Source organism: Rhopilema esculentum, chromosome 16, assembly GCF_057945365.1.
Source record: "Rhopilema esculentum isolate cy_ngs chromosome 16, ASM5794536v1, whole genome shotgun sequence".
Lineage (NCBI taxonomy): Eukaryota > Metazoa > Cnidaria > Scyphozoa > Rhizostomeae > Rhizostomatidae > Rhopilema > Rhopilema esculentum.
In genome coordinates this window covers 12,806,127-12,820,276 of record NC_142830.1, presented here as the reverse complement: position 1 = coordinate 12,820,276, position 14,150 = coordinate 12,806,127, and the positions used below count along the sequence as shown (strand labels likewise).

Genomic DNA, 14,150 nt, shown 5'->3' with positions numbered 1-14,150 from the left:
CTCTTTACAGCATTAGCTAAAATGAGTAGATTTTGATAACATTTCTTTTAAAAGATCTTTAACCCCTATTTCTAAAGCATTTGTATATGAGTTGCTGAGAATTCATCTTCTTATATTCAATTTATTTGGTTTCAAAGAGAGATTTGATTATAACAATTGTTCTAGTCTACTAATGTTTGAATTAAAATATTTGTAGTTCACGTTTATTTGTTTTAAAAATTAATTCTGTTCTTAAACAATTTTTTGTTGTATGTTTTAAATACACACCTCAGATTGGTGAAATTATAGGGAGCGATTCAAGGCATCGGTTATTGCTACTGAGAGCAACATTGTTATTTTGTTTTAGTTGGTGATGTTGGAGAAAGGCCCGAGAACCTATAGCGAAGTCCTAACAAGGGAAAGATGGGAGGAGTTGGGAAGGGAGGGAGGAAAGGCTGTTAAATTTAGTTTTGAATAAAGACATCTTCAAACTATCAAGCAAGTACACGTTTGGTGCAGCGCGACTGTTTCAATCAAAGCTTTGTACTGACCATTGGAAAGAAAAATTTTGTGGAGTCTGGGTTTACTCCAAATTTTTTGTGTATCAGGTGGTTACCCTGACTATGACATCAAAAGAAGCTATTTAATTTATCTTCAAAAATGCGGGAACGTAAATCAGCACTTGGATTACTGTTAGGCCAACAGGCGTATGCTGCGGAAGTATAAGATACAACAGTAGGTTTAGAAAAGTTGGAATATCAACAACAAAACATCGGCCAGAAATAAAAAGTTCTTAAGAATCACACATTTTTAAAAAATCATAATATTTGTGGCAATCAAATAATTTCTAATAACCCGAGCTATGCATGATTGCTCATTTCAACTACAGATGCCTATGAAATAGCCCTAAGCATGCGGTGACCAATTTCTGAAAACTTTTTATGAATAAAGGTTACTAATATGCTTTTCTGTCGTTTAGACAGGTATTGCAAGCCATATACAAAACCTTTTCAAACAGAAGTGTTGCTGATGTCACGTTTTCAGTACATGAATTAAAAATGCAAGATGCTTCAATTGCAGGAATCTATAGCATCGCTCTCCAACGTAAAATTATCTGTGAAGTTTCAAGTCGTTCGTTCGCAATAGAAACCCAACAGTCAACACAAAGTAAAGTCAAGAATTCAAAACGAAACATTTCTTTTTTAACTTGATTCAAGTTTTTCAAACAAAGAGAAACCATTTTTTTCTCCTGAATATTCATCAGTTTTACGTAATATAATTTGTCCTGTTTACAAACCTAACGCTAATTTATTGAAATTATTCTCATACCTTCAGTTAGTTCCAAAGTGGTGTCGGTACCAAATGGACTTAAGGCAACACCAACATCTTCCTTCCCGTTGATGAGAATTCTCTCCCCAGAAGGATTTACTGCTTTAAAGATAATTGGATCTGGTTTACTTTCTGATTTCACGATTATTGTTTGAAAAACATTCTTTTTAGATGGTATTTGTAAATTCTTTTTCTTTCCATCTTGTTTCCAACTGATTGTCACCTCTGCACTTACATGGTTGATAATCTTTAGATTTGTTAAGAACTGCTTTAATTCTTCAACTGTCAATGAAAAGCAATAAAAATCTTTAAAATTCCTTAAACAAATATCTAACCAAATTATCTTTACTTATCAATAATTTCATAATGTAAAAACATTAAAGATGATTGCACCACTTAATAACAAATGCAGGACCTAATTTTGGAGATTCTCTTCTTCAATTGTTTATAAAGAAAGAATATTTCCACGCGAGTTGGTACAATAAGTCGTTAATTTTCCTAATTTTCAAAAACTTTCTTATTCTATTAAGCTTAGTCATAATATGGCCTTTGTAAGGATAATTGTCTCTTAGAGCACTGCCGACCACCTAATTTGCAGCTCCAAGTGAACTACTAAGCTTGTAGAATGAAAGGTTAACCAGTTTGAGCAAGTCAGTGCGTGCGAGTGCGAGTGCGAGTGCGAGTGCGAGTGCGAGTGCGAGTGCGAGTGCGAGTGCGAGTGCGAGTGCGAGTGAATGAGTGCGAGTGCGAGTGAATGAGTGCGAGTGCGAGTGCGAGTGAATGAGTGAGTGAGTGAGTGAGTGCGTTAGTGAATGAGTGCGCTAGTGAGTGAGTGCGCTAGTGAGTGAGTGCGTTAGTGAGTGAGTGAGTGCGTTAGTGAGTGAGTGAGTGCGTTAGTGAGTGAGTGCGTTAGTGAGTGAGTGCGTTAGTGAGTGAGTGCACTAGTGAGTGAGTGCGCTAGTGAGTGAGTGCGCTAGTGAGTGAGTGCATTAGTGAGTGAGTGAGTGAGTGAGTGCGTTAGTGAGTGAGTGAGTGAGTGAGTGAGTGAGTGAGTGAGTGCGTTAGTGAGTGAGTGAATGAGTGAGTGCGTTAGTGAGTGAGTGAGTGAGTGAGTGCGTTAGTGAGTGAGTGCGCTAGTGAGTGAGTGCGCTAGTGAGTGAGTGCATTAGTGAGTGAGTGCATTAGTGAGTGAGTGAGTGAGTGAGTGAGTGCGTTAGTGAGTGAGTGAGTGAGTGAGTGAGTGAGTGAGTGAGTGCGTTAGTGAGTGAGTGAGTGAGTGAGTGAGTGCGTTAGTGAGTGAGTGAGTGAGTGAGTGAGTGAGTGCGTTAGTGAGTGAGTGAGTGAGTGAGTGAGTGACTGAGTTGATGAGTTAGTGAGAGAATGAGTGAGTGAGTGAGTGAGTGAGTGAGTGAGTGAGTGAGTGAGTGAGTGAGTGAGTGAGTGCGTTAGTGAGTGAGTGAGTGCGTTAGTGAGTGAGTGAGTGAGTGAGTGCGTTAGTGAGTGAGTGAGTGCATTAGTGAGTGAGTGAGTGAGTGAGTGAGTGAGTGAGTGAGTGAGTGAGTGAGTGAGTGAGTGAGTGAGTGAGTGAGTGAGTGAGTGAGTGAGTGAGTGCGTTAGTGAGTGAGTGAGTGAGTGACTGACTGAGTTGGTGAGTTAGTGAGTGAATGAGTTAGTTAGTGAGTGTGTGAATCAGTTAGCGAGTGTGAGTGAATGAGTGATAACGTGAGTGAGAACGTGGCATGGTCTTATTTAGATGACTTGATCTCAACTGAAGTTGATCCTAAGACATGCCTCTCACATGAAAAGCTAGTTCCCTTGAGAAGAACAAGATTCCGTCTTAAAGGTGACAATACTTTCATGGGTCCCGAAGGAGGCTTAAAAGTTTGTGATTTCAAAGAATGAACCTTAAACAACCAAAAACTTTTCAATATATGATGAAGAAGAAAAATTTTGATCCAATATAAATATGATTTCTTTCAAAATGAATTCTGGGGTATTGTAAGTTATGAAAATTTTATAGCTTCTTTCTACGTAAAATTCAATCAAGTATACCTGAACAATAGATTAAAAATCCATTCTAGAAAATTTTAACTGCTATAATTTAGTCTAGAAGTATTGTTTTTCTCTTTTTAACTATAATGATAACAAGCCATGGAGTTTCCTACAAAAAACATCAGTTAAAGCCATTTAAATGTGATAAATTTATGAATCAAACCTTCGCCAAACAAAAGGATAGCTTTCTTCTTTTCAAGGCTTGGTGAAACTGAGAAGGAGGCTGCACCGTTCACTTTTAGCAATTCGTTGGTTGCAGAGTCAACCACAGTAAACACAATAGGTTCTGGCTGACGGACAGAATATATTAACAACGCTTTTTCTTTGATATCCAGGGGCTGCATTTCAAGCATTTCTTCCTTGCTGTCAATTTCCCATCTGACAGTGGCATATTTAGATCCCAGATTTCTTGCACTTATGATAACAAAATAAAGGTCTTCATCTAAAATTTAAAACAAAGCCGGCATAAGACGGGGTTGCCATACCAAAAAGTGGCATCTATTTGTATCAAAATATCAAACTAACTATATGGTGATTACTGTTAAGAACATGCAAGTATTGCCTTTGAAACTTAAACCTTAATCATAGCTGCCAGTTCGGGTTGACTAAAGCATTGATCTTCGTTTAAGCTAGTTATTACTTTAAGCCTAATTACTAGATACATATGCAAGCTTTGATGAAACTTTTTGTTCGACAAAACTTTTTGGACTTACTTGGAATGGTAAGGAGTTCTTCCGGCTGCCGCAAAGACGGTTGGTAAGTGAACGCATCCAAGCCATCAATGACTTGAGCCTGGCCAGTAGCAGGATCAAATACCTTGATAACCACTGGAGGAGGTGCTTTGACGTCATAAAAAGTGAATAGCTCTTTACTGAAAGACAACGGAGCAACAGATCTAGTTTTTTCCTCTCCGTTTTCCATCCATGAAAGTTGCAATGGTGTTTTACGACGGTTGTCAATATTCAGAACAAAGGAGTAATTTGACTTGGGTGGATCTACAAAGTGGACACAAAATATTATCAAATTGTTAGCAGTTTCTTATCAGGAGCATTTTTAAAAAGGTTTTGTACTAAATGATGGTGTAATGGGGCAAACAGGCTGTCTCACCTAAACAAGTCTTTCCATCAGCAGCAAGGTAGCGTCCTGGCAAACAGCTGCACTGATAAGAGCCCGCCAGATTCGTACAGGTATCCGAACAACCACCTTTATCTTCAACACATTCATCGATGTCTAAAATTGGTATTAGCATCTTAATTAGATTTTTTCATTAAAATTGCAATTTCTCTTTGTAAATTAACTAACGAAATATGCATTGGCAACGAAAACATGATAAAATGTATTTTAGAGCTCTTTATGGCAAATTCAGTCTTGAATTAATTTTTTATAGGGTTAAAAACTTAGTTTCAATACATAAATGATCATATACAAATTTGATATAATTCAATGGATCTTCTTGGTCCTAGAAAGGACAATTACCCATCTGGAGATTCGACAAAGTGGAATTAGTTTCCAACAATGGAACTAAGATTTACCGCTGCAACTTGTGCCATCTTTTGATAATGCAAATCCTTTGAGACAAGAGCATCTGTGTTCGAAAGGGTTGTCGCTGCAAATATGTGCGCATCCACCATTATTCTGCCTGCATGGCTCATCCACTGCAAGGAAGAAAAGCTTAGATTTTAGGCTAGCCAGCAAGTGTGAAAAATTACCAAGCAGGATAGTGAATACGAGCAAAAGGCTATCAGGTTGAGTGTTAGAACTAAGAATGATCCTTAATTTTCCCTAAGAATGATCCTGGGGGTATTTCAAATTACTTGTAAATATGGGTGATCAAAAGCTGTTTTGCTTGGTAGGCGATAAAATATTGAAAGATTTTCACCTGGAGACTTACTAATTGGAAAAGAGGTGTGCGTTGCATCACAAAGATTAGCAGAAGGTTTTACTTTACATGTTAACCGAACGTTTTGTAAAACAATAATGAGGTTCTAAAAAGGGCGTCGTCATATGACTTACGATCTAACAGATCTTTTTGCCACCAATTTCACATTACATTTCTGTTTGTTAAATGATTGAAAAGCGTTTTATTTCCTTTGTGATGCCGGGGGGTAGTCATGGTATATTGCATCCCATGGTGTCGCTTGTACCCTTGCTTTAATTTTGTAACGCAGCTTAACTAGTTGTATTGTAAATTCTTATTTGATGTAAAAGAGCCAAATATAAGCAGCTATGTTTGCAAAATACTTGTAAAACCCGATGTTATTTAGCTTGGGATGAAAATGCATCCATAATTCCGTACCACGGTCAGAATTTCCACACAGTTTTAGTTCCTTTCCTAATATTTGGGACAACTTACGTGATTTGACTTTAAAGTTAGCACCAGTGACGAAGATAAGTTTGTGGCACCACAAGCCAACATATTTTTCACCAACTTCAGTGCTCCCATCACCTTTCATCTCTACAGTGGGCAATTTGGTGCCGTTTATATAAATTGTCGCTCTATTGCCATTGACAACGGATGTGACATTAAGCCATACACCTGATTTGAAGTTGTACAAGAATTTTGGTCTGTTTTCTGGGCCCTCCGATGTGACGTAAATGAACCTATTCAACCAAAAGAAGAAGCCCCATCCTCGCTTTGCGACCCTAAAACAAGCAAAAAACATATTCTTACAACGCCTTTCCCCATTGACTTTCAAAACTTTTCGAAGCTTTTACCATGGATAATATTCTTTATCAATATATTACTTGATCTGAAATTATTGACTTAAAGTCATACAAATATGTTTTACTACATGACTTGGCATCAAGTTTCCATTTCTGAATAGCTCCGTTTGTTAAAAAATCAATTTAATATAAAGCCTATTGCTGCATGCCATTTCTTTGGCAGTTTCATAAAGCTATGTATCGATCGTACCATAACACTAAACTTAAAAACTGAAGAGTTGAATTGAAACTGTTTAAGAATGACGTACTTTTGTGTGCTTTCGTATCCAAGTTTGTATCTCCAGATGTGACCACATGCACCATAACCAACTGTGTTTTGTGGCCTTATCATTGTTTCAATTGCTATGACATAAGAACAATTTTGTTTTAATAAACAAGCTTTGCAGCACAATTAACGAAACATATTAACAGTAGCACATGCATTATTTGTTATTTTTCTATTTTTGGAGGGAGGGAAGGGGCACGCGATCTGTTACACTTAGGACATCCTGTCTACATAATGGGATGGGATGAATTGAAGCATACATGTGGTAATACGGAAATAGCTTTTAAATTACATCTATTATAAAATATATACTCTAGGAATACTGGGTTGATAGCAGCAAATTTATTTTGCTGAACAAGTTTACCTGTATAAATATGGTTTCATAATAATAATTATTATTATTATTTTGAAGCTAACTAAAAAAGGAAATATTTGATTGGTATAACGCACCGTATCTTGATCGCTTTACTGGCTTAGACCACACTCGTGATGCACCAAAATGCCAAACGTCGTCAGATGTATCTGAGAGATATCCAAAGAAAGCACCTTTCCCGTCGTCTTGCCATGATCCAGAAAGAGGTTGCATCCAATTTTTGTTTTTCGACACTTTGAGCTTGTAAGCTGATGCTGAAAGATAAAAATGTCTTTTACAGTTTAATTGAAGGGCAAATGCGTTAGAGAGAACCGATTGTTAGCAAAAGTGTTCCATGTTAATTTAAGTGGCCAAGGTTTGGCAACACGATACGTCAAAAACCATTTAGCCCATGCAGCACATAAAAATGGGGAATAGAGAGTTGCTATAAAAACACGCCCGCATTTTCTAATTTGCTGAAAATTAAAGCCACAAAATTATCAACTTCTAGACCAACTTAGTTCACGATTACGAACACACCATTTCACTAAAAGCTCCAAATATTCATCTAATATATCATGAGTGTTTTATATTCCATAAAAATTTACAATTAAAAATCCTTCTCACTTCACATTGACAGTTCAAGAGCGATAAGCTATGCATGCTAATAAGCTATTTACATGATTCAATACTTGACTTGACTTACCCGAGAACTTGCAAGCAGTGTTACTTATTGCTTTCAGGAAGGATTCAGATACCATGTTGTCATACGTTGAAGCAATGAAAAGTCTTGTCTTATCTCCAGTAATCTCTCGTAGAAGACCAAAGTTCAGCCTTTGTCCTGCCGATGCAGAGATAATGAGGACACCATCTCCCCTCAGCTTTGAAACAGAATCCTTAATGGTGGCGATACCGCTACTCATGGACTGAATGCCATCGCTTACAACAAAGAGGATTTTGGGTATGCCCTCTCTTCCACCATTCTCGCTTTCAAATATTTTGCTGGCAGTGCTCATTCCGATATCGAGTCTGGACCTTCCGCCTGGGTAACGCAAGCTACTCAGCTCTCGTCTGAACTGGGTATAAGCGACTAGCTGACCGAGTTTGAACACGATCCTAGCATTGCTGCCAAACAAGACAAGGCCAACTCTTGTTGCACTGTCTGATACGCCAAAGTATGCAATCAACTTCTCGACAAACTTCTTGAAGCTATCAAAATTATTCTTGCCAATACTTTCCGAACCATCAAGAACTATACCAATATCCAATTTCACTTTGCAGTTGCGAGTTAGTTGTTCTGAAGAAAATATTTTACATACCGTAATTATTGCATTCGCTGTATATAAAAATCATTCATTTGCATAATTTCACATATCAAATGGTGGAAGACATGATTTAATAAACATCGTCTATAGATTGTCTGTATATATATATACGCCCTAACCTGCTGCAGAGCAGAGTGATTGACTTATTCCTGCACTAAAGCTGGGGTTCTTCAGTTCACTGAAAGTCAGAGCATGATGAAGATCGTCTTTGCTTGTAACCAGTTTTCTCAGCTCGTTTAAGTTGACGTCCATTCCAACAGCAAGAACAAAAACCTGTCAAAGGGATCAAAATTGATACTATAATTCATCCACGGCGAACTGAAAAAATTAGGCAGTCTGCGCGAACCTCGATACTTGGCTTTCAAAGTAAAGTCTAAAACCTCATGAGTTGGAAAATGCTTAAAATTTTGTGTAGTGTATTTTCTGCACGGTGATAGTCAATATCTGTCGTTTAGTACGATAAAGCATTTGCTATGCATTTTTTCATTTCAGATCATGAGCTACTCCAACAAACATTCGAAGCCAAGATCTATGCGACCCATCCCGCTGGTTAGTGTCACTCGAAACAAAAATATGCTACTTATGGCTACCAACCTAAGAATATTTCTCCTGTGATGCTTTCAAAGTAAAAAATATCATATCAAGCAACATATATATATCTTAAAAAAGTTCATTTTGATCTTTAAGTACTGTAATTCAACTTCAGAAGATAAAACCTGCGAAGTCAATTGAAATGTTTGGTATCATTTGCTAAATAAACACATGGATGATGGGAAAACATGTATTGAATTTGATTGTGACACACCTTTATACCTAGAAGATGCAGTGGTTTGACAGCGAGATCAATGCCATATGGTGAAGAATGGACACCATCAGTGAAAATAAACAGAAACTTAGGATTCTTGTCTTTGAGCACGTCTTTACCAAAGAGATCACGTTGGGTAAGTTGCAAAGCAATGTCCAGACGAGTTCCTCCGTTAGGCTTTGGAAGAGACTTCAAGTCTTCAAGCAGCTTTTCTGTATTATAATACTCGTGCATGGGCGTTATGATTCTTGCTGAGTCCGAGAATGCCACATAGCCAACATGAGATCCAGTCGACGAGACATCGAAACTCTTAATTATGCTTTCTGATAACTTTACTGCGTCATCAAAATAGCTCCTTGAACTACCGGAGGCATCAAAAAGAAAGCCAAGATCAATGTTGGAACCACATTTTGTAATGATCTCCCCAGTGCCACCGATTTCTCTCCCTAAAATAGGTCAGTCTATTAACTGCTGTTCTTAAAAACATACCGAAAAAAAATGAAAAAATTTGGAATCAAGTGAATAGAAAAAAGTTTAAAGCATAACAGCCTTGTATTCGGCCTTGGGGAGAATTAGTTCAGTTATGAAATCAACTTTTGGTATCATTCTGTCTCTTTTTAAGACAGAACTCTCTATTATCATAAAAGCCTATAAGATGCGATTTTAAATAAAGGTACAAATATCTCTAATAGGCCGGTACAAAAATTTTTAAATAAATTTTTTGTTGAAAGTGTAGACACCTGAACCAAGTTGGAAATTTTTTGAACGAAGCATAGATAGTCTTTGAAGGTTTCAATCAAGGAAAATGAAATTGAATGAAATATCATTTGCAGTCATTTTGCAAAATAAGAAGATGATCATCAAAATTGGTGGTCGAATCAAGCCAACAGTTTGAAAGTAACAACCTTCAAGCAATTCTGAAAAATACAAACAGCTTGTATCAAGAAACCTAAGCAAGCTTTTCTATATTGGGATAATATAAGCCAGAATTGGCATTTTCGTATGCTGCTTTGCTTTATATAAATGTGTGTTGGACATACTTACTAAATTTGGCATATGTAAGCATGATTCTGATAAAATTGCGATATTATTTAGATACAATTTCAGGGCATTAAAATCCATAGTAATCTTTCACAAAAAACACAGGATATAAACACAGTACGTTGCAAAAATCAAATTCAACAGTGAGGATGTTATCAAATAAATTAAGAGGTGATTTAGGCTTCAACATCACATAGAGATCCTATAGCATCTACTCCACATCAAATAAAGATGGATTAAAACAATGTCGACATAGCTGTTATTGACGAATTTTAGACATGTTAGTTTTCCTTTTCTTTTAACTCACAAATAAAATTCAAAAATGAGATAGGTTTCATTCTGGAGATAAAAAACAGATATTTCTGGTAACGTCTCAGCTTGTTACACGATAAACATTGCCCTTGTAGATGTTTTCTAAATTGGGCCTAGGCTCAGACTAAATTGACATGTTTTTTCATAAACTGGGGTATTTTGTAATCTTAAATCTGGCAATCCTGAACTTATATAATTCTGAGGAATTCCCAGAAAATTGAAGCAGCTCACAAATAATGTGCTTCACTTGACCCCCCTAAGGTAAGAAAGGTCTTCCCTAAGGAGAAGTATCCCAAAATGAATAGATATTTAACAGGTGCATAAAAACATTTACTCACTCAACAACTGAGTTCTGATGGTACTTTCGAGTTGTTTTCTTGCTGGTGCATTTTGCAACACTTCTAAAGAGTCGAGTTGAAAGGTTCGAGCAGGCAGGGTGTAGTTTGCTAACTCAGAAATTGCCATTCCAACAGGTTTTATTAGCATCAGGAAGATCTTCACTTTCAGCATTCGCAACTCTCGAAGGTAGGCAAGTACTTGTGCTCTGTGCTCTGCTTTCAGTTGGAATTTTGCTGGGATGCATATCACTAAACCCCTACAGATTGTGTGAGAAATTGCATTAATAAAAATCATCTAGTACAAGTATTGAAAAGCTGCAATCATTCTTAAACTATAACGTTTTGCCTAACTACTGTTTTTAAGATTTTCGACAACTATTTTACAATACTGTAGCGTGTTGCTGACTCATTTTGCTCTATGTCAAACTAATATTTTCTAGATAGCATAATATGAATAAAGGTTTCAAAAGTGTTGAAACGTTGCTTATTGTTGCAAAAAAATACTTTTTAGGTTCTAAAAGGCATTTGTATGGGAAAAACATATTTCTTCTCGATGCAATCACGATGTCTGCTGTTGGTATTGATTTGAATTGCATAGGAATGACTTGCTAAACGGCATGGATATTTGTTTTTATTCGGTGTGAATGAGAGTTTTCATTTCTGTTAGAACAAACTGTTGCTTTCATAATGTATCGTGTTAGGAAGGAAAAAAGGCAAAAACAATATTGCAATAATTTGTATGCCATCTTGATGCTGTCTTAAAAGAACAAGAGATGATCAATAAACTGAATGCCTTAAGTGCCAAAATACTTCTGAAAACAAGGAAATCCTACTTAGTTTGTTTCCTTTCCTGTTTCTTGACGTTTGCGTATAAACACCAGCAGTCACGTTGTCTGTATTGCATTTTTGTATGCATAAGGACATAATTGTCAGCGAGAAGCATTTACTAACTTTGATGTCGGCAGGTATGCCAGAAAAGTTTGATTCAATTATATCTTATTTCCAAATTCAAGTTGTTTTAGATTGGATATTGATTGATTGTCATTCTACCTGAACTCTGCCTATTGCTAATTATCAAATGTTTCATGGCAAGATTATTAGAACCCGGTGCCATAGCATAATCCACCATCTCATCCTTCTGGGGGTACAAAACGTTTCATGCCCGCACTGGATTGTGGGACGATATTGGCTAATAAGCGTAACAAGACGGATAACACCAGCTATTGTACCAACCTTGCCTTATCCGACCTCATACCCGCACTGGCTGTAAACAGTTGATTAACAGCGGCACCAAGGGCCAAGTCAAGTCTGAATTCAGCTCCTGCTGAAGTTGATAGCTTGTCCATTGCGGCGTTAAAACCGGCGATGTTATAGTGATCTCTGAATTCAATGGCAGCTTCGGCAGTTTCATCAGCAGCGATCACTCCAAAATGCGCCCATTCAAGGGATATGAAATACTCAATGGCAAGGTACTTGATAAATTCATATTGGGCAACAATTTGCTTCACTGTGAGTGGGCTGGCGCGGTCGACTATAAATGCAAGGTCTGCACCAAGAGCTTTGCCTAATTCAGCTTCTGTAGAAATGAGCAAGAATAATTCAAAAACATTTCTAAATTCATCAATGACTGAGTGTCGTGCAGAGATCAGAAAAGATTTTAAGAATTTTTAATTTGGAATGCGACTAAAATTTATGACCTCATCTGACTGAACGGTAATAAGTAACTGCATTATGCATGTAAGACAAAAACTCCTTCGTGTTGCCTTTTTTTATAATCCGTGATCATTTGAAAAAGATTTTGTGATCACTCGTAGTAATCGTTGACTTTTACAAACTTTATTATCCGAGTATCGATTAGGCCCAAATGACCCGGAACTCTGATGTAGCCTCGTTTTGAAAAATCCGTGTATAATATCATCATCCGAATGTTAAGACATGAAACTGAAGGCATCGAGAATACGTAGAAACAGCAAGAATCATCTAATTTCCAATTCCATTTGATCATGTTATCAAACCAAAGTAAAAATTTAGAGAAAATGGCAGCTGATCTAAAGGAGCTATGATTTATAATTATCTATCCCACATTAATATTCAACGATTAAAATAAATTTCATAGCTGTTGTTGTCAAATAAAAAATGCCTAGAAACTGTTTAACGTACTTCTTCCAACAAAGTTGCACAATTTTCCCACGACCCTCTTTGCTAAAGACATTGTAGCCAATTCTGCGCCACTGGCCGGCAGCAAAAGATCGTCTGCACTTTTAACAAAGCTCCTCAGCGCATTTACGTCAAGATCTTTTCCAACAGCCACTGCAAAAACTTGCACACCTATAAAGGAGGAGATCAAATGCGTGTTCTTTTAAAGGGATATGAAATTGTATTTGAAGATAGTAACTAATATACGTATTATAAATACCTTGTTATTATTTCGATTGAGATTGGTTTTCATTCGAAGTAACAATAAACTTGAATTGAATTAGGAGGAAAATTGAACACAAAATATATGATAGTCAAATTTCGTGTATCAAAAATAACTGGAATTCAAAAACATTAAATTTATCCATGACTTGTTTTTTATTTTAAGGGGTTGACATCCAATATGTAAGGAACGTGTAATTGAACAATATATTTTCAACATTTAGATTAGCATAAAATAAATTTTGCCCCTAAGCTAACAGCAAAATCTACTGAGCGGATTTAATATTCCCATCACACTAATTAGCAGGGCCAGTTTCGTTAGGTCTGGGTCAATAGCTGCCTCTTGTTTTTAATTATAACCGGTTTACTGTTCGTATAAATTAGTATAAATTGGTATAAATTATTGATATGTGCCCGTTGACTTCATGCCCCCTTCCCAAGTAATCCAGCACCATACATTTCCATTAATCCCTTCATTTATCTTAGGTAACCATTGCGACAATGTTGTCTTTTATATAAGCTGCATTAGATCCAAAATATTGACACATAAAGCCACAGATCTTCTTATCAGTCAATCCAAAATTTAGTTCTATCGCTTGTTTATACTAGTTCTCAACCAAGCTAAAATTCGCTTTTCAAGTTCCCTGTGCCCTTTTCTCTGTTCTACAGCAATGCGAAAATCGTAATTATGTCTTTCAGGCCTGTAAGGTTTCCTTTATCGCGATCAACACTACGACCTCAAAATCTATTACGACTGCCGGCGACCACGAAGACGAGGAGGGCCTTTCATTTGATGGCTTAAAAGAGGATTAAGGACACATTATCGTGAAACCAGCGACGGGCTGTGGGTAACCTAATTAACTGAAGCTAAACCGGGATTGAGCAACACTTAGACCATGGCTTGATAACATCTTCCTTCCAGCTTGGTTGAGTACTGGCCCAAAAGTCCAGCTTGAAAACCAAAGCTTCATAAAACACAATTTCAAATTGTATTGAACAATACTCTGTCCATGAAATGACAAACATGGTAGGAAGTGCGCAGCTTACAGTTGTGTCTTTTGGTAACTTGATGGGAAAGGGAGAATTATGGATGGTACGGTGCTATGATCTATCGGAAGGGAAGGGAAAGCTATGATCTTTTTTTGAGGGAGGGAGGGAGGGAGGGAGAGAGGGAGGGGGGAAGTTGCAGGAGCGAGATTGAGTTTTTTTT

The 14,150-nt window shown here is 37.0% G+C and overlaps 1 protein-coding gene across 1 annotated transcript in view; it reads right to left on the bottom strand.

Moving 5' to 3' along the window:
* The window catches only part of LOC135681977 (uncharacterized), a 74,894-nt gene that overhangs the window by 48,573 nt on the left and 12,171 nt on the right, over positions 1-14,150 (bottom strand). The window contains exons 4-17 of the mRNA XM_089113054.1: positions 12,683-12,850; positions 11,756-12,098; positions 10,523-10,779; positions 8,832-9,277; positions 8,146-8,299; positions 7,408-7,998; positions 6,800-6,976; positions 6,333-6,426; positions 5,714-6,003; positions 4,893-5,015; positions 4,468-4,590; positions 4,074-4,355; positions 3,524-3,802; positions 1,309-1,590 (exon numbers count right to left, since the gene is read on the bottom strand). Coding sequence (XP_088969180.1) covers positions 1,309-1,590; positions 3,524-3,802; positions 4,074-4,355; positions 4,468-4,590; positions 4,893-5,015; positions 5,714-6,003; positions 6,333-6,426; positions 6,800-6,976; positions 7,408-7,998; positions 8,146-8,299; positions 8,832-9,277; positions 10,523-10,779; positions 11,756-12,098; positions 12,683-12,850 — 3,609 coding nt within the window. The remainder of the gene's footprint in view (positions 1-1,308; positions 1,591-3,523; positions 3,803-4,073; positions 4,356-4,467; positions 4,591-4,892; positions 5,016-5,713; positions 6,004-6,332; positions 6,427-6,799; positions 6,977-7,407; positions 7,999-8,145; positions 8,300-8,831; positions 9,278-10,522; positions 10,780-11,755; positions 12,099-12,682; positions 12,851-14,150) is intronic.